This window comes from Tetrao urogallus (assembly GCF_951394365.1).
Source record: "Tetrao urogallus genome assembly, chromosome: 2".
NCBI classification, from domain to species: domain Eukaryota; kingdom Metazoa; phylum Chordata; class Aves; order Galliformes; family Phasianidae; genus Tetrao; species Tetrao urogallus.
In genome coordinates, this window is record NC_136814.1 from 108,273,186 (window position 1) to 108,292,554 (window position 19,369).

The 19,369-nt window shown below is 46.4% G+C and overlaps 1 protein-coding gene across 1 annotated transcript in view; it reads left to right on the forward strand.

Annotated features, from left to right (window-relative positions):
* Positions 1-11,361, forward strand: part of RUNX2 (RUNX family transcription factor 2) — a gene marked incomplete at both ends in the record, with an annotated part of 149,122 nt that extends 137,761 nt beyond the window's left edge. The window contains one exon of the mRNA XM_079532799.1: positions 10,883-11,361. Coding sequence (XP_079388925.1) covers positions 10,883-11,361 — 479 coding nt within the window. The remainder of the gene's footprint in view (positions 1-10,882) is intronic.
* Between the last annotated feature and the right edge of the window lie 8,008 nt (positions 11,362-19,369).

Sequence of the window (19,369 nt, forward strand, 5' to 3'; positions counted from 1 at the left end):
ATTAATGAGTAAGAGGGCTTTATTAACTTGAAAAAAACTATGTTTTTTTCCCCCCACTGTGTAATTATCTTGTGCAGTATCTCCACGGTATATTTCTTTCTTACAATCCTGATTAGAAGTCACCTGAGTCTGCAAAATACAGAAAATTGGGAGACTAGTCAAGTTATCCTGACTTAACTACAGGCTCTGCATGAGTCGGATGTTGGTAGCAGTGAGTACTTCCAGCCTATGGCAAGCTCAGGGCAGTGAGTTGCATGAATCCTCTCTTACAGAACTGCAGTATCTCACGTTCACCATGAGCTCAGCCCACACGTGGGCTGTTGCTGTGGTTTATCTGAGACGTGGTTACCTTGATTTGAAGTTTAGACATCAATAGTGATTTGAGCTGCTCGTGGCACAGCAGAAGGTGCCGTACAGCAAACAGCCCAGAGCGTGTTTGCAGTGCGAACTGTTACTGACCAAAGCCTGTCTCTCCTTCTCATCACCCGTTTCCTGGGAGGATAAAAACCATATTCAGACTTCACAGCCTGGGGAAGAAGCATGTATTTAGAAGCATTCACAGTTGGGCTGGTTGAAGCTTCAGCTCAACTTATGAATGGAAATGCTGTGTGGATGAGCTTAGGATGGACAGAGCCTTAGCTTGCAGCAGCTTGTCTTAACTTAGTAAAGAATCTGGATCAGGTCTGGAATAGATGAAAAAATGCACAGAGGGTTTTACACCGGCTTTACGAAATGTGTTTGAAAATCATATGAAGTGATGCAATGCTGAATAGAAAAAGGAATCCAGCGCCTCTAACCTTGATACAGAAAGGTGTATAGCGTCAAAAGCTGGATGTGGCTCTGGGCAGCCTGGGCTGCTTGTTGGCGACCTGCACACAGCAGGGGGTTGGAACTGGATGAGCATCGTGGTCCTTTGCAACCCAGGCCGTTCTGTGGTTCTATGATTGTATGAGTTAAGCTCTGTTCAGCCTCAGAGCGGCTGCTCTCATGGTCTGGGCACAGCTCCTGCTCAGAATGCCTGCACAGCCCCCAGCTGCTGGCCCGCAGTGAGCATGTCTTTTTGGCCTGCAGAGACCCAGCACATCCCCGGGGGAAGGACAGACCTGGGGGTGGGCAGGGCTGACAGCTAAGGAGGGAAAAAAAGCTCTTTTAGAGGACAGCGTGTTTTGCATTGTTTAGATGAAGAGGTTTCGTCTTTTGTCAGCGTCTGGGGGCTGGGGAAACGGCTTTTCTTCCTCTGTGCTCAATATTTAGTTTGTGTCAGAAGGGAAAAAATCAGCCTATCTCTGTCTGTGAGTTTAAGGGCTTTTTTGTGTTGCGTAACAATTTGTAGGGTTTGATTTTTCCCTGGAAAAAAACAAAAAAAGCATTTTGAGAACAAGGCCCGAGTAACCAAAATATGTTTGTTTTTGTTTAAGTCGCTCGGCAGAGAAATCTTCTCTTGTCTATTGTTGAGAGAGAGGTCTAAATCAAAGGAAAATTCTACATATTCTAAAATATACAGACACCGCTTTGAAAGCGAAGCCAAGCAAAACTTTCAAAGAGCCCTTCTCCCTGATGCAGAAGTTTCGAGTTAGTGGAGTGAGCAGAGCTCCAGTGGAAAGAACCTCCGGAGCAACAAATGGCAGCGCCGCTGCTGCAGGCGGAAGCGGAGGAGAGCATTGTATGAACAGCACGGCCAGCAGCCAGGGGAGGCTGCAGGCTGCGGGAATTGTGTGTGCCGAGTCCGCCCGGGAAGGTCTCCGAATGCTGCGGCGCGAGGGCCCGATGCTCTCGTGTTGGGTGGTCCCTCCTCCCACAAATAACCCTATTGAAAACAGAGGGACTATTTGTGGAGTCATTTGTTTGTCAGGAAAAGTAGGGTTTGTAGGATACGGCCCCCGTTAGCAGCCAAATTCCTGGCTATTTTCTCGTGACTGAAACGCGGCTAGCTGCCGTAGGGATGCACGTAGCATCTATCCGGTTGCTGTTTGAACTCCTGCCGCTCTGTGCTCATTCCCCCGTGCTTCTCACTTCCTCAGCCATCCAGAAATGACCTCAGCATCCCACCAGCTCAGTTGAGGAGGCTGCTCTCCTCCTGGCCCCAAATGGCCTTGCTGTCCCCTTTGGTACCATTTGCTGGTAGCCATCACCGAGCACATCTGGGCACACCATGTGGGTGATGCACCGCCCTGCCTGGCACCCAGCGCATCACCCCAGCCATAAATTCCCCTTCTCAATCAGACCCAGGCACAACCTGCCCTGTGCCAGGGGACATCCCTCCTGAACATAGAATCAGACACATAGAATGGCCGGGGTTGGAGGGGACTTCAAGGATGATGAAGCTCAACCCTCCTGCGGCAGGCAGGGCCACCAATTCTGCATTTAATACAATACCAGGCTGTCCAGGACTCCCTTCTCGAGAGATGTGCTTAACGAACAGCTTATCACCAAGCTGCAGCTTTGGAAATGCTCTTAATTACTCACACATGCTATCAAAGGGCAGGCCCCCTCCCGCCCCATGCACACACACACACACACAGTCCCGGCACAAGCTCGGCGCCCGGAGCCAGCAGGGATTTGGGGATTTGGGGATTTGGGGGGAGCTGTGGGGCCGTGATGGCAGTGCCACTGGTCGGGGCGGGGGGAAGCACTTGCAGTATTTGTATTTTTGTGGCTCCCTGTTTTGGTAGCCATCAGTCATTAGTGGTTTCTCTTTTTTTATTATTTTTTTTTTTCCCTGCCTCACAACTGAAATAAGGACTGAAAGGGTAGATTTGTCCTCCTTCTTCTTTCTCTCTCTCTTTCTTTTTTTTTTTTTTTTTTTTTTGGCTAATCTGAGGCATGCTGCCACATCTGAAGCCACTTGGCTCATTATGGATTTCATGGAAACTGATTCCCTGAAAGTGTTTCCATATGTGTGTTCCCAATATATCCCATCCTCTTCTAAATGGGAGTACAAACTCGCACACGAGCTGGAAATGGCTTCAGGATGTGACAGAGAAGTCATATGACTGGAGTGGCACTGTGTGTGGCCCTTTCTGAAAGACACGGTGTCCTGTGTGCTGGCTCCCATCCTACAGTAGATCCAGTTTCAAAGAATATCTTCCTTCCCGGATTCTTAAAAGTTCTTAATCAAGAAGCAGCAAGAAATCCTCTGTCCTTCATCCTCGGGAGGGACTCGTTTTAGCTGACCAGGACGTGAAACGAAATTTGGGATAGGGAGGAAAAAGAGGGGCTTAAAGGGTGAAAGTACAGAGAAGTGCCAAGGGCTTCCCTCCCCGCCGCCCGCCCCTGTACAACGGATCCAATGGCATTTCTGAGTTGCTAGCATGCAGTGGAAAAGTACAATTCATGACAACATTGGAAACAAATATTTATACTGGACAGTTAAGGCACATTTTTCTTTAAAAAAAAAAATAAAAAGTAATAGAGTAGACCGCCAGCCCCAATGTATATTATCTTCCCATTCACTGGATTTGTATGGGATTCTTGTACTGACGTTCTCCATTGCTGTATGTTCATCACGGATCTCAGCCCCGTGGTTTCACTCCCTTGATGTATACAACTGTGCTTAGGTTGCTATCCAAGAAAAGCCTCAAATGTTCTTTCTGATGCATCTGGTCTGGGGCTTGCAAAAACCAGCAGCGGCTGAAATCCAGTAGGCAAAAGTGGGAGAGAGCGGAATGGTGAGCAGTGTGCGCCTGCATGCATGTTTGTGCCATGCAGCAGGGCTGCTAAAGACTTATTTCCAGGAAATATGACTTCTTGCTCCCAAAGTAACACATGCATGGCCTGAGCTTTTAGGGGGGCTTTGGAGATTCCATCAGTTCCTCTCCACCTGAAGACAACCCAAGGCTGACGGCACACAGAGATGGCCATGGAACGTGGCAGCTCCCCACCATGCTAGCCCAGTGGGCATCCAGCAGCCACACCATGAGCCCAGGATGTGTTTCTGCAGCGCAACAGTTTGTCCCCATCCCATGCTTCCCGTTAGAAAGGTTTGTGATTCCTTTACAGGGGAAGCTTCACCAGTGGCAGTGTCTGTAGATGAGGTGATGCTGGCTTGGGATTTTTCCCAGCTGTTCCCAATGGCCCATGTGGGATGGACTCTATCCACCATTTCCACGTGTTCGTGTCAAGCTCTCTTGAGGTGCAGTTGGGTGCCTGAAGAGCGTCACTTCCTTCCAGCAGCATGCATCCCACCCAGCCCAGCTTCTGTGCCGGAGCCCAGACTGGTACAGCACAGAAATCCACTCTGCAGTTAAGCAGTGCAACATTTTTGTCTGGGAAGCATTCTGCTGCTGCACGCATGCTGCTTTAATGGACGCTGCTAATTACGTTATTTATGGGGTGTTTCTCCCAGCCAAAGGTCTTAGGTGCTGTGGCATAAATTCAGTGAAAACATCCATCTGTGAATTAATCAGTGGGATTTAGGTGCCAAAGCCCTGCTACCCACGTTCCAGAAGGCAGCAGCATGCTGCAGGTGCAGAGGGGTGGCCAGAGAAGATGCACCAGAGCTGGGTCCTTGTGTGTGCAGTGTGAGGCTCCGAAGGGGTTAAAGCATTCCCCCCTGGCTTTTGTGAGACTGCTGTGCTTAATAATCTGCGGTTTAAATGGTCCCAGCTAGGCCTTGAAGTTAACACCTTGTTGAGGTGAAGGAAGGGGAAGGGGGGCAGTTCACACCTCTCCTGCTGCTATTGTTTGCAGGGAGACCTGCTGGCTGCTGCCAGGTGGAAAAAATGGGGGGAAGAAGGGAAGAAAAAATGTTTCCTCCCCCTCCCCTTTTTTTTAAGCTAGGGAAAAGGCATTTGAAAACACATCATTTCCGATGATAAAAGCTTCCACAGACAACCCAACAGCCAGTGGGGTGGGCAGGGCTGGGTGCTGTGTGGTGACCTTACGGCCAATTGCCTGGGGACAGGTGGGTGCCAGGAATGGCCCAGAGCTCCAGCACAGAGCTGAGCACTCACAGCAACGGCAGGAACTGATGCAGGGGGAGATGTCTGCAAATCCCTGGGAGCATCCCATGGGTGCAGTCAGAAAGAAGTTGGTGCTGAGCCTTTGGAACTGAAGATTTGCCTGGAAGGAGCCAGGAGCACCATCGTGCCTCCATTAAATGCTGTTGTGTAGGGACAAGGATGTCACAAAATGCAGAGCGAAGTAAACCTCCCCCATGCTGAGGAGGATACCTGGGGAGAGCAAAACAAAACCAGCACTGCCCCATGCAGATGCAGCTCTGAGGGTTCTGGAGGCTGAAACAAAGCACTCAGAAATTGGGAAATCACAGCACTTCCATTGCCTGCACAACATGAAATCAGCCTCATTCTGCTTGTGCATTATATTGCAGATTTTAATTACGGGATCACATGATACTTTTCCCACGGGATTCCTGTCTCATTCAGTGCATGAGATGGACAGTGTGAACTTAATGAGCAGCTCTTCAATATTTTGTTTTCTTCTCGTTCTTTGCATTTCCCCAGGCCTTGCTTATTACAGAGCACTGAATTTTTCACTGAGGAAGGAATTCCGAATTTCTTGATGGGCTCTGCTCTAATATTTCTGTACTTGTATACAGTTCATTGCAGTGCAGTGTTCCCAAGAAAGAAGGAGCTTGCTTTAAAAAGAACCCCGAGACTGGATCTGACATGTAAAGTCACTCACTGCTCCTTGTGGATTTGGGAGATAAATAGACAACATCTTTGTTATACAGTTCTGATAAGTGTCCAGAGGAGATCTGTGTGCCCCTGTGTTGTGATGCATGCAGAGAGCTATCTGTAGTGCTGTTTTCCAGCTTTCTCCTGTACACGTTTGTTTGTGTCCAGCTTTGTTCATGGCTTCTCAGAACCCTTAACAAAAGCAAACCTTGCAGAGGAGCACCTTCCCAAACCTTTCTGTGTGGTTCCACCCCACACCCTTTGGGACCATGGCTCTGACATGGGCTGTGTCACTCACCAACTGGGTCTTGGTGGGGACAGACCCGAGGATGGGGTGCAGTGTCCCATGGTGCCACTGGTGTTCATTGGCTTTTCTGAAAGCGAGACTCAGCAGTCCTGAACTTCATCCCAGTCTGTGGGCAACTGTCTGCATAGGGGCACAGCCTCTTCTGCCCATTTGTAGGCAGAATGTTTGTGATTTGTTCATATTTGGCTGGGTTTGCATGGCAGCATCTCTCACACAAAAGTCACTCCGATTCCAGAGTTCAAATCCTTACTTCAAAGTGTGGAACTGGTACAGCCTTTTAAAGGAAGTCTGCACAGAACTTAAGATTAGCAAAACAATATATATATATTTTCCCAGCAGAAGAGTTTCAGCTGAAATTTTAAAAACAAATAAGTGCATAAATCAGTTTTTGTCCGAGCCAGGCGCCCAGCATGGACCTTGAGCCAGAACATCGAGCGTCTGGCAGAGCTGTGTGAGGCTGAAAGCTGACTCCTCATGTGAAGAGTGCAGCGTGTCTCATCGAGGTGGGATGAGCAGCCGTAGGCAGGCCAGGCTGCACACACCATTCACGAGTACAGGTGATACTGGTCAATGTATTTAGCTGCACGGAGCTGCGTTGCCTTGGGGTAGTCTCTTCACTGACTTCCAGTACCACAGCAATCAGTCAGATAGGTATTTCCCTATCAGACGTATGCAGTGAGCCAGGGGTCCTTCTGCTCTGTTGTGATGCCTTATAGCATAAAGAGACAAAGCAAACTGCAGAAATGACAGAGCCATGTGCAACATTTTGAAGTTATGGAGTGATCCTGTAGCTCCTTCAAGTTGATGGCAGCTTGCTGCGCCAACAAGGAGTTAATCTATTCACAGTTCGTTATGATCTTTAATAATTGGAAGTGATTGGTCCGAGGGCTGTAAACCTCACAGAAATTTGTTGACTTATTTTCTGCAAGCATGGCTTATTCGTTGACAGATAAAGGTGAATGGCTGGCATCTGTAACCTGAAAAAGAGAAGTGACTGGGGCACATGGTCTGCTCTGAGCAGAGGAGCTGCAAAGCTGCAGCAGGTAAAATAGGATTTCAAATGCAAACGCAAAGCCATTTCAGTCGGCTGCTGGCAAATTCCCAAGGCGAGGGTTTTTAATGAGGCTTCTGCATCAAAATAAGTGAAACCACATGGAATTTTAATTGTTCTTATTCTAAATCTGAAACACACTGGCAAAGTATTCTCCAACATAGTATCTTACATAATCTTAGTATTGGCATGTTAGCGTTACCACACTTCTATCCTTAGCCTGTGTCCCTCAGAAAATGTGTGTCCCAACCTATAAATCACAGCATGGCCTGGGTTGCAAAGGCACACAGCGCTCCTCCAGACCCAACCCCTGCTGTGTGCAGGTCGCCAACCAGCAGCCCAGGCTGCCCAGAGCCACATCCAGCCTGGCCTTGAATGCCTGCAGGGATGGGGCATCCACAGCCTCCTTGGGCAACCTGTGCCAGTGCCTCTTGAGGTTACCCTCTAACATAAAGGTTTTGTTCAGTTTGGTGCTGACGAACACTGTGAGTGGATCAGATGTTACAGGGCAAGAAGATCTGTCCCTGTGCTCGTCACTGTGTTTCTGGCAGCAAGGAGGAAAGGCGATGCTCTGTGCAGAACGTGGTTTCACAATGTTGTGGCCACAGCACAGGGTGGAGGTTCTGTGCTTCACCCATTTATTACACGCTATCACGAGAGTGGGAATTCACAGATGCAAATGATGTTCTTGCTTTGACAGTGGAAAAATTAGCATAAATCTTTAATCCTGCTGGAGAGAGGAGTAAATGAATTATTTGCTTGCACTGTCATGTTGCTATATTGCCAATCAGCGCTGCTGCTTGTGTGCAAGTAGATATAGCAAAGTAGTGCCATACCCAAAAAGCTGCTTACGTTCCCAGCCCAGCAAAGAGCTAACCATGCATGAATGAATATGCAGCTGGGGTTTGCAAGTCAGAACCAAAGTCAGCCCTAACATGAGGGGAGGGGCAGGAGGGTGGTACAGCATCAGGGAGATGGCATAGCAGTGAGGACAGCAAGAAACTCTTTCAGAGGTTTCTCTTTAAGAGGTTTCCAGAGTAATTTGGAAAAGGAGTTTTAGGATAAACACCATAGAAAACTTCTTCTGGTCTCCAAAAAATATCTTTACACACTGGGGATACAGAAGGCTGAAGAAGGAACAAAACCTATTGCAGGAAGTTATGGAAATAGCAAAAGGCATTTGGGCAGAGGGAAAGTTGGAGGTGTGAGTGTGGTGTGGGAGTGGTGCAGGCACAGCCATGAGCAAGATAAGGAAGCATTATGGTTATTTGGCCTTTGGGTGGATAAGACTGTGCTTTACAATCAACAGTAAAACCAGTGTGAATTTGCTGGGGTGTGTAAGGAGGTCTGTCCTAGAAACGCCTAAGCATGATGTGCACAGTTCTGGTCATACAGAGCATGCGTCCATCCAGGCATTATTTGGATCTAGACCTGAAAATGAGATTGGCTTTTAATTATTGTGTTGATAATTGTAGAATCACAGAATCATAGAATCACCAAGGTTGCAAAAGACTTCCAAGATCACCCAGTCCCACCATCCACCTACCACCAATATTTCCCACCAAACCACATCCCTCAGTACCACGTCTACACACTTCTTGAACACTCCAGGAACGATGACCCCACCACCTCCCTGGGCAGCCCTTTATTATAAATAGATACAGATATCAGTTGCAAAGAAACCAAAAATGCCGTTGCTCCTCTGCGCCCTTGCACTCATACCACTTCTCCTTTGATTGTAGAAGTCTTGTTTAGCTTCTATCAGGGTAAACTAAAAGCAACTCTGTTCATGTTGGGAGAGTTGCAATAACAATTAAAAAGAAGGAAAAAAAAAAGAGTGTAAGCAGTAGCAGATTGAAACTCAGTATTTTGAGCAGCTGGGGAAATTATGTTCTGGCCTTATATTTCCAGATACGTATCAGACCTGTTCACAATATACAGGATTGAGTTCCAAAATTACAGCTTTGAATCTGGGTGGTATCGCCTCTGGGTATTGTTTGCAGTTGGGAACGAGAGCAGTTGCATCAAGCAGCAGAGTGTTTGCTGGGAAGGTACAAGTTATATTACATTCCACGCTGTTGTGGGTGATGATGGAGACAGAGCCATGCACCCCTAGGTCACTGATTCAGTTCCAGATAAAGATAATAGTAATCACGTTGTCACCAGAGTTTACTGCCTGTGTAGGACCCTGTGCTCTCAATATTGTGAGCTGGCACCTTGCAGCTCGTGGGTTGCAGCTCGGTGGGTCAGACTCTGGACTGGCAGTGACCCACATCTTCAGCCTGAATCCATGCTGTATCAAAGCTTGCCCCGCTGCCACCGGGGTATCGCCTGGTAGGATACTGAACTGGAGGCATAGGCTAAATGGGCTGGGAGAGCAGGGGAGAATGGTGGTTTAAATCCCAAAACCCTGCAAGGCAGCAGGATTGCCGAACCTGCGGCTGCAAAGGCAAAGGGCTGCAGAGGGCTGCACAGTGCTGCAGGTCTGCTGCCCCCCATGTCGGCAAGGAATAGCACTGCTGCTTTCACACGGAGGCTGTGTGGGGTTTCGGTGTTTGGCACATCAGTTGGCACCTAGGAGAGCCCACGTTTTCCTTTTAAGTAAATCAGATGGCAGTTCAGCAAGAGGTGGGTGAGCCCTTGGGTCTGAAGTATTGGAGAGCTGTAGTTGTGTCTGCAGTGAGAAATTGATTCTGTGATTATTTTGCTCTCTATACCCTCCTCTCTCCATCTCTCTCATTCACACATATTCATTGCCTGCCGTGTACTGGCTGAAGTGGTTGCCTCTGTTCTGCACTGCACTTCTCCGTTGGGCTTTTTCTGTTTCCCTTTGTCCCTTTCCCCACACCCTTTTTTGTTTCCCCGCTTCTCTGGCTATCAGAACAAACTCCTGCCGTCCCTTTCCCCTCTCCTGTCCACCCTGCAGTCTCCAAGCTGCTAACATTTGCTTCTCCGTTCTGCTCCTAAACTCTGGGCGTTTGATGTGGGATTCAAAATTAGGCAAAATGAGTTTACCCACCCCTGTTTTGCGTTAGAATCAGATTCACAGCGTTACCATCCAGGCATTTACAGTAGCCCTAAACTGTGTGGTCTTTTTTCAAGCAGGCTGCACGGGCTGTATAGGAAAACAGCTTCTTTCAGTAGCAGAGTCAGTGCTGGGTTTGTAATTTTCCATAGACAGTGAAGAGGAAAATTTGCATCTTTCCTATCATTTTAGCATCCTGGCCCAGTTTGAAGTCCCTCAGATGCAGCAGAAACAATTTCCTACTCATAAGGATAGCTGAGCAGGTGGCTTTAGGACAAGGAGTGGGGCTCGGGCACCCCAGTGTAACTCCATTGGTGTCAGTGGGGCAGCTAACTCGGTGTTGCCAGCTGCCACACATTTGTTACAAGCTGCACAGCTGCCATTTTTTCTTACGGCCTCAGCTCCTGGGGGCACGTGCTGACATAGAGCCCCAGCTTTCATTTCCATCGAGGCCACGACGAACAGCTGGACACCAGTCACCCAAGCGCACGCCCTCAAAGCTCAGAAAGCAGAAGGCAAAGCAAACTCGACTCTGCACTGATATTTTTGGCTCTCTTCAGATCTTGATTTTTGAGATGCTTTTTGGGGGGCCTGACTTGCGACTCAGCACGCTTTGGGTTGGCAGTGCCGCTCCTCCATTGACATCGGTGGAGTCAGAGCAGGGACGATTCTGGCCCGGCGCATGTAGGAGAGGTGTATGACTCTGTTCCTTGCAATGTGTTACTGGGTATGATCTGCTGTTCTTTTGGGGACCAGAAGAAGTGGGTTTTCTTTAAAAAAATAAATTAAATTCTATCATCACTTGATACAAAAAATGGTATTTACGGAATTGTTTTCCCCCATCTTTTGTTATAATTTTTTAGGTGCTTCCGAGCTGGGCCCATTTTCAGATCCCAGGCAGTTCACAAGCATTTCATCCCTCACTGAGAGCCGCTTCTCCAACCCACGAATGCACTATCCAGCCACCTTTACCTATACACCGCCCGTCACCTCAGGCATGTCACTGGGTATGTCCGCAACCACTCACTACCACACCTACCTGCCACCACCCTACCCCGGCTCCTCCCAAAACCAAAGTGGACCTTTCCAGACCAGCAGCACTCCATATCTCTACTATGGCACTTCGTCGGGATCGTACCAGTTCCCCATGGTGCCGGGAGGGGACCGCTCCCCTTCCAGGATGCTTCCTCCGTGCACCACCACGTCCAACGGCAGCACGCTGCTAAACCCAAACTTGCCCAACCAGAGTGACGGTGTGGAGGCGGATGGCAGCCACAGCAGCTCCCCAACCGTTTTGAATTCTAGTGGCAGGATGGATGAGTCCGTTTGGAGGCCGTACTGAGATTGCTTCTGCCCGGCCCGACCTCTGCGAGCCAAAAACCCAAACGGTCGACAAACTACGAAGTGCCTGGCTTTTGTTTTACTTTTTTTTTTCTTAAAAAAAAAAAAAAAAGAAAGAAAAGAAAAAGAAAAAAAAAGAAAGAAAGAAAAAAAAAATTGATAGATTTTACCAATGTTTGCAACTGTGTAGATGGGATGATAACGGCCATAAATAACACAAGAGTTAACCAACACAGCACCACCCATGTTTCAGTTTATTTGGATCAAAGCTTTTTTTTTTTTTTTTTTTTTTTCTTGGAACCGTTTTTCCTTCTTTGATATTTAAAATGTACTTTCTATACACACACAAAAAAAATAATCACCCCCACTTTCCCACTTTTTTTTTGTCACAAGCATGGTAATGAATAGTGAGTTCTTTTGCCAATGAGGAGAGAATGGACTCCCCAGCTACCAGGACAAACACGGTGATGCAAGGCAAAGGCTGCGTTCCCTTTCATTTTTAAAAACTCATCATGAACTCCAGATACAGTTGCAATCATACAACGTATGGGACCCTGCTCACACACCTAGTGCAATTCAACTAGCTTGTATTGGTGCACATAAGAAGGAAAGCAAAGATCAAGTTGCTTCCAATTTACTATGTCACATTCAGATGAAAATAGCTGTCCCAAAACTCTGACCGAGCCTTGCTGCAGATAACAGTTGGAACTTCTCTGTGTTCACTCCTTTTTTGTTTTGTTTTTGGGTACCTAAAGAGAACAAGTCTTCGAGTTAGGCTAGACAGCCCCAGGGTTTCCTTTTTGCTTTTGTATCCATTCGTCTTGCCTTCGATTAGCCAAAAACCAAAAAAGAAAACCAAAACCTTTAAGAACGAAACATTATTACTTATGCAAAATATGGAAACGGCAATATATATTACTAGAGCCAAAATGGTATGCATAGTATTTGTGTTCAGCTACATTCTTTTTTATATTTTTTTAAATTATAAGTGTATAAAATTTGAGGTTGTTTGCGAACATGAATCATCATATAACTTTAAAAGAATATTTATAATTATTTAATGACATTTGGACCCTTTAAACGTTTCTTAATGTAATGATATATCGACTTCGGTCTCTAAAAGTGGTTTGTTTTTTTTTTGTTTGTTGGCCTTTTATTTTTATTTTTTTACATTTCTACAATGGTGTGAACCTCAAAACTTGACCCAACTCTGAGAAGCAGTCCCAGTGTGAACCGCTTTACAAGTGACTTACAAACGAAACAAAACCAGCCCAAATACTTCCACATCAAATGACTTCGGATGTAGGATCTTCTTCTGTAACTTATGAAGGAAATATTGTGTTCAGAATATTTTGTTAGCTGTCAGATTGCCTTCAACACAGTCTTGCCTTTTGATCAGCAGTTGTGGAGACACTGGAAAAAGTGGTAGGAAGGATGAAATGTTTTCAACCCTTCCCCTGATTTCTTCCTCTCCCAGGATTCTTCTCAGAACTTCAAAATTTGAAAGTTCATATTTAAAACATTGTGATAGCTTGGTTTGAATTCTGATAGTTTGTTGGGTTTTTTTTTTCCCCAAAGAAAAATCAAAATCACATACTATAGAACTAACAAGTTGTTGCGTTTCTCAGAAATGGGAGTAAGGGGGAATTGGTGCAACCTTTTCTTGCCCTAGAAATTTTCAACCCTTTCTATGGAACAAAAAAGTTCAAAGTTGAGATAGAAGCTTCCCAGCCTGGAATCACTGAGCACTAGCATTAAATGCTGAACTCCTAAAGACGTTGGGTTTACTTTGCCATACTAGAGAAACAAGCACAAGCTCAGCAATACTCCGCTCTTCAGACCCGGCGCTGAAGACAGTCACCTTAAGGCCACCCTGGGGCTCCCAGGCGTGGTACACTGACGCAGGGAGAATGAATTTAACCTGTAACCCCTTAAGCCAACCTGTCTGCTGCCTAAGTGCCTATTGGAGGTGCACACATTTTGCCCAGCAGGTTGTTTTTCCCTTGCTTGGTGGGGATGCCCAAGCCTGGTGTTGGCTTAGCCCTTCAAAAGGGCTGCGACCCTCCTCTTCTGCCCTCAGCACAGCCATAACCTATGGTCGGGTTGGTGGTGGGATTGATGGCCTTTGAGGTCTTCACCAACCTAAATGACTCCAAATCTAAGCATCCTCCTCAGGGGCCGCGGGCCATGCTGATGTTCCTTGGCTGTGCTTGGGCCGCCCCCAGTTTTCGCAGTGAATCCACAGCAGGCATAGCCACACAGAGCCACGAGCACAACACCAACACCATCCCTGTTAGTTGATAGCAAAGCTGTTAAACTACAACTAGTCATCATTAGCGTAGTACATTCCTCCAATCTGCGTGATTGCGTGCTCTTAAAAAAAAGTCTTTGCCTTCTAAAGGTTGTATACCAAGTATGCTTAAAATATAAGTAAGACACTTTTTTTTTTTCTTCCTAATAGTTTTCCTTCAAAGATGGAAGCTGTAATTGATTCTATTTATTGTTGGTTTGTGGTAGCTTGAAGCATACCACTGTCCATTTATTTGTAACTGTAAAATACGTTTGTTAGTCTCAGCAGCACTTAAAAAGCCAGTGTCTGGTTACACATTTCAGTTTTGGTTTTTGTTTAGTAAGCAAGAGAAAAAGATGTACTGCCAGTGCAAGCTGTTTCCTATTTAATAAAAGGTACTATATTTGTACATTATTTGTTATTGCTGAGAAGGGCTTTTTAAGGTTTACTGTATGCATATTAAGTAATTTTTAGGGTGCTTTTGTGTTGAAATGTTGTTAGAGTGGCTGCAGGCAGCAACCCAGATTTTTTTTTTTTAAGACTTTGTTGTAAAATTCAAGCACTTGGTTTTGTTTCTGGATAAATCCAGCACAGACCAGACTTCTGTTTTGCTCAGTACCGACAGCACTCTGCCCAAGGCCCCCCGTGGTTTTTAAGGTGGGCGATAGGGACAGAACGCCTTCTCCACCTGTGTGAGGAGCACATCCTGACCCCTGCACCCGGCTCCCGCTGCCGTGCAGGCGCTGTCTGCTTGAGCAGATGGGAAGGAGAGGATTTTCTAAGCACCTGCTGATGGAAGAGCACCGGCCCGCTGACTTTCGGGAGACCCTCTGCTCCCTGCACCTCGTGGTGCCTCAGGAAAACCTCTCCCACCATCAGATGGCAGCCGAGGGGGCTGACGCAGAAATGCACATTGAAGCCTTTGGAAAGTGCTTCCAAGATCACTTGGAAATGCTCTCGATGCAGGATTTCAGACCAAAAAAAAAAAAAAAAAAAAAAAAAAAAAAAAAAAAAAAAGAAAACCAACCAAAAAAGACAGATGTCATGTTGTTACCTTACGGGATTATTTTGCAAGGTGCTTAGCATCAACAGAAAGGAGCTTTCTCTCAGAGGTACGACAGCCCTTCCCTTCAACGAGTGCAATCTTTGGCACTGGCCATCGATAACGACAAACAATGGCCTTTATTACCCTCCGTCTCTTACCCTACCAAAGATTAACTCCCAGCAGAACAGGCACGATGGCCCTTTTGCCCAATGGAGGATTGAATCCTCCTCCCCTCCTCGCACAGCACGGTGCCGGCGGGTGGGGATGGAGCGCAGTGCATCTCCCACCTCCTCTGCACGGCGTTGGTCGTCCCTTTCCGGTGCTGGCTGTGGTGCCAGCAGCCCCGTGCAGGAGGTCCCAGGCATGGCAGTGCCATCTCAAGCAGGAGAACTTGTGCACTTTGGAGCTTAGCAAAGCCACGCCACCAGGAGCTGCCACTGGGCACTGCCAGCAAGCCATGAACAAAAGCAATAACCAAACCCAGACCAGCCATGAGTACGAGATCAAAGGAGCCCAATTCTCTGAACCCCAGAATTTCTTGTTGTTTTTAAATATAATGCATTTCATTTTAACATTTTTTTTTTTCTGAGAACTCTTTTAGATGTTTGTTTACTTCCATGTTTACAGATAACTCTTTGCTTTTTTTTTTTTTTTTTTTTTTTTTTTTAATGCAGTACTTCTAAGTATATCAGCCAAAACCATACTTTTACAGCAACTTTTGTTTTAGGTTATGAGTGACATTCCATTTTTTTTTTTTTTTTTTTTTTGTTAAATAATGCTTTACCAGTCTTGAATTTCTGCTGGAACGAAATATTTGTAGCATTTTGTGTAAATACAAGCTTTAATTTTTTTATTTTTTCTCAAACGCTGTCACCGGAGGTTCGCTTTTCATGCACATATTGTACAAACACATTCTGCTTTATGCCACAGACGATGATTGTGGATCGGTTTACTTCAACTTCAAAGGGACTATTTGTATTGTATGTTGCAACTGTAAATTGAATTGTTTGGCATTTTCTCATGATTGTAATATTAATTTGAAGTTTGAATTTCATTTTCAATAAAATGGCTTTTTTTTGTTAATGTTCTCTGCTTCTTTTTCTCCCGCTGTGTCCTCTCAGCTGTGCAGATCACTTTCATGACCAGGCAAAGTTGTTGGGCAAAGTTAGGATGCAATGGGACGCAGTCCTGGCCCTCCAGGGCTGGCCTCTTCCATTTCTGCAGCACTTTTTAAGTTTTTGACTGAACACAAACAGCCAACTTCCATGTCTGCAGGTGGTAACGGGCACCTTCTAACCCTGATCTCAAGCATCGCTTTTCTTCCTGAGTCTGAAAGCTGTCAGCAAACGTGTTTCCTAGGAGAGCACAACTTGCTAGACTGTTAACTCTGGAACCTGACAACTGGCATTACAAGGGGCATTCTGGTGCTGTGGGGCTGTGGGAAGAGCTTGAAGTGGGCAAAGCTCAGGTAGATCTCCAAACCGGGTGGAGGGATTTGGGTTTATGGCACTCGTCCAGGATGGCGGCTGCGCTGTCCCCACCTCTTCCTGGTCAGACCCGAGGAGTGCAGTTGCAGATAACCTTGTGATTTGTGTGGCATGACACAACAACAGTTTCCAAGCAGCAAAATACATATATGGACAAGGAGGGGGTTGGGGAAGGATGCTGTTCTTCCTCTGGCTTTGTGTCAGGGGTAGGAGGAGATGCTGATAATGAAGGCAATGCTCAATTCACCCAGAGCTGTCTGCAGGAGGAGAGGAGAGGAGTTGTGTGCCTGGTTTCATAGCACGTTCTTCTCCTTCCCAGCTATTCTTTGAGTCTGCGTGTGAAACGGTAGCACAGAAGCACGAGGTTCTGTTCATTTCAAGAAACCTTTTACTCTAAAGTTCAATGAGGAAACTTGAATATTACTAGTACTCATTTAGTAAACTTTGCTTTACTGAGGATCTGAGCACTTCTTAAGTGGTAGTTGAAGGCAGATAGTATCTGGGGGATTTTGAAAGCACTTCCACCCCAGCCCAGAATCTGGGTCTTGATTTTAGGGAAGCCTCATCCAGGACTTAGGTCGGTGTGGTGTGATGTACTGCTGTATGACTAGTTTTGGAGGGATAACTGCTATAGCATCAGTGCCAGCACTTTCTGTTGCCTTCACCTACAATGGGCAATCCACTTTAGCTAGACAGGGCACAGGTGGGAGCTCATTATGCTACTGCTTTTCTACATTACCTGCATGCTCATAAAGGGAAACAACTCCTCACAGTCTGGCTGATCAGCAGAGGTGGAGGGAGGCTGTGCCACTTCCATCTTTGGAGACCTAAAGGACCCAACCAGATAAAGAGAGCAACCCAGTCTGACCTGGAGCTGAGGCTGCTGGAGCAGGAGTTTGGGCTGGAGTCCTCCTGGTCCTCTCCAGCCTGGGTTACACCCTGGTTTCGGGAGGCAGGGCAGGGGCTCCCTGCTGCAGGTTGTTGTCTAAGCTGAAAATCGACTGCGTGATTGTATAGGTAATGCACATTCAGCTAAAAACAATTCTAAAAAGGAGCTCTGGCAGGATTCAGTTCTTGCACAGGCAGGTTACTGAGGAGTTAGAATAACCCCTCTGCCTTTTATAGCTTTCCGACCCATTTTTTTATTGCTCACATGTTCAACACAAGGGCTGGAAGAACCAAACCATCCTTCTGATCCAGTAGAATGATTCCCACAGGCTTCTCCCTTGTATGCTCTTAGGAGGTATTGCTTTTGGTTCCTTTTCCCTTCCGTATCTTGAGGATGTCACTGTCATTGTCATGCCTTAGCCAGAAATAAGCCACTTTTGAGACAAAATGAGCTGTGTTGCTCATTCTGAAGGGCTGCCCAATATGGAGACGTGTGAAACGGTGGGGGAAGAGCAAAATCAGAGTTCTGTTAGGAGATAAGACTTAAAGATGCTTCCTAAGAGGAGCAATGACAGCTGTCATTCCTCCCTTTTAGTGGGAGTAAATAATCTCTTGCTTTTGGGTTGCGAGGGTTGAATGACTGGATTATTGGGGTGAAGTCTTACAGCCCTTGGGGGGAAGCAGGAGACGGAGTTGAGTCTGCCATTACAGCTCAGCACCAAGCCCTGTGTTGGCACCAAATAAAAAGTGCATTGAGCTGGTTACTGAAGGAAGGGAGGAAGTAACCTCAGGATATATTCAGGGATTAATATGCACCATCTAGTCACCTTCTGCATGGTCAGGATGAAGTTAAGCAGTATTTTGGGATGAAATCCATCTCCTAGGACCTCTTACGGATGGCAATGCTACATCCCATATTTGTGTAGCAGAGGGGATGGTGCAACTCAAGCACTCAACACACAATTAGATTCTCGCAGCCTGAAAGCGTTATTCTCCAAAGCTGTTTGTTGGACTGGGTGAAGTTATGAGCAGATCAAATAAAGACCTCTAACTGTGGGTGGGTGATGGAGCTGGCTGTGGTGGGTTCATTTCAGGGAGCAGGTTGGGCATTTCTACCCAGTGATGTCTCAAAGGAAAATCTTTAGCTTGAGGCTTAAAGCAAAAAGAAGTTAAATACATGGTGTTCAAAAGGGCTGAGTGTGACCTTCTGTAATTGCTTTTTTCCCTGCAGATTCTCTGGTACAATATCAGTCTGGGATGCGTGGAGAATTGGGTCTTTTTGTGGTACTTACATAGCTGTGGAGGGAGGTCTGTGTGCATCTCCCAGTGCTCCAAAGAGTAGCAAGTCCTACTGACAGATATGGGCATGGGTACCTAGAGAACGAAGCTGAAACCTCTAAGAGCATCTGGTGATTTGTAGCTTGGAAAACGAAGTGACTTGAGGCGTACTTTGTAATCTAAAATTGCAGTTAACAGCTCTGCCCTGATAATTTTGTGCAGAATAGCTGCATGTATATTTAGGGTAAATGCAGCCTGTGTTTCTAACGTTGACTGTGTTAACCAGGTCATATATGGTCTTGGATTTCCCTCTTTGTTACTAACTCCCAGATTTTGCCCATCTGGAGCTCCTTGTCTGTCTGAAGCACTCCCTGATCTCCCTGCACTCCCATTGCCATTGCAGTTGAGGTGAGACAATAGAAGAAATCCCCTGGAATTATATTTGTGAGAACTTGTAAAGGAAAAACAGATTAGCTTTGGTTATGTAGCTGAGAAATTTTTATAACTCTATCTGTGATTTTCCAAGCAGCTCTGGATGCCTTTTTTTCATACCTCAGTTTCCCTAAACACAAACGATGGAATTTACTATTTTCCCACTTTGTTGAGCTCTTCCTCGCACTCTCTCATTGTGAGTAGAAGCTTTGATTTTCTTTTTTTGTTTCTTTGTTTCTTCTTATTTAGCTCTTTTTACTACAAATCCAGTGTTTGGTCTCACACCATTGGATAGCGTCCTTTGAAACAGCACATTTCTAAACCGCATGTTTAGAAAAATTGACCCAGTTTCCAGACTGCTGATCTGGTCAAAAACAATGCGGAGCCAGGGCCAAGTTGTGCTGCCTCAACAGATTTCCTCCGCGCTCACAGTGGGACAGGAAAAGAGTGGAGAGGAGCCGGGCTGCGGCCCGTGAGCGCTTGGCCGCTCCTTGGCAGCGGGATCGGGATGAGCAGCTGGAGCTTCGGGATGTCCCAACTCTTAGGGAAGCGCAAACAACCCAGGGAGAGCTGATACGCTGCAGCAACT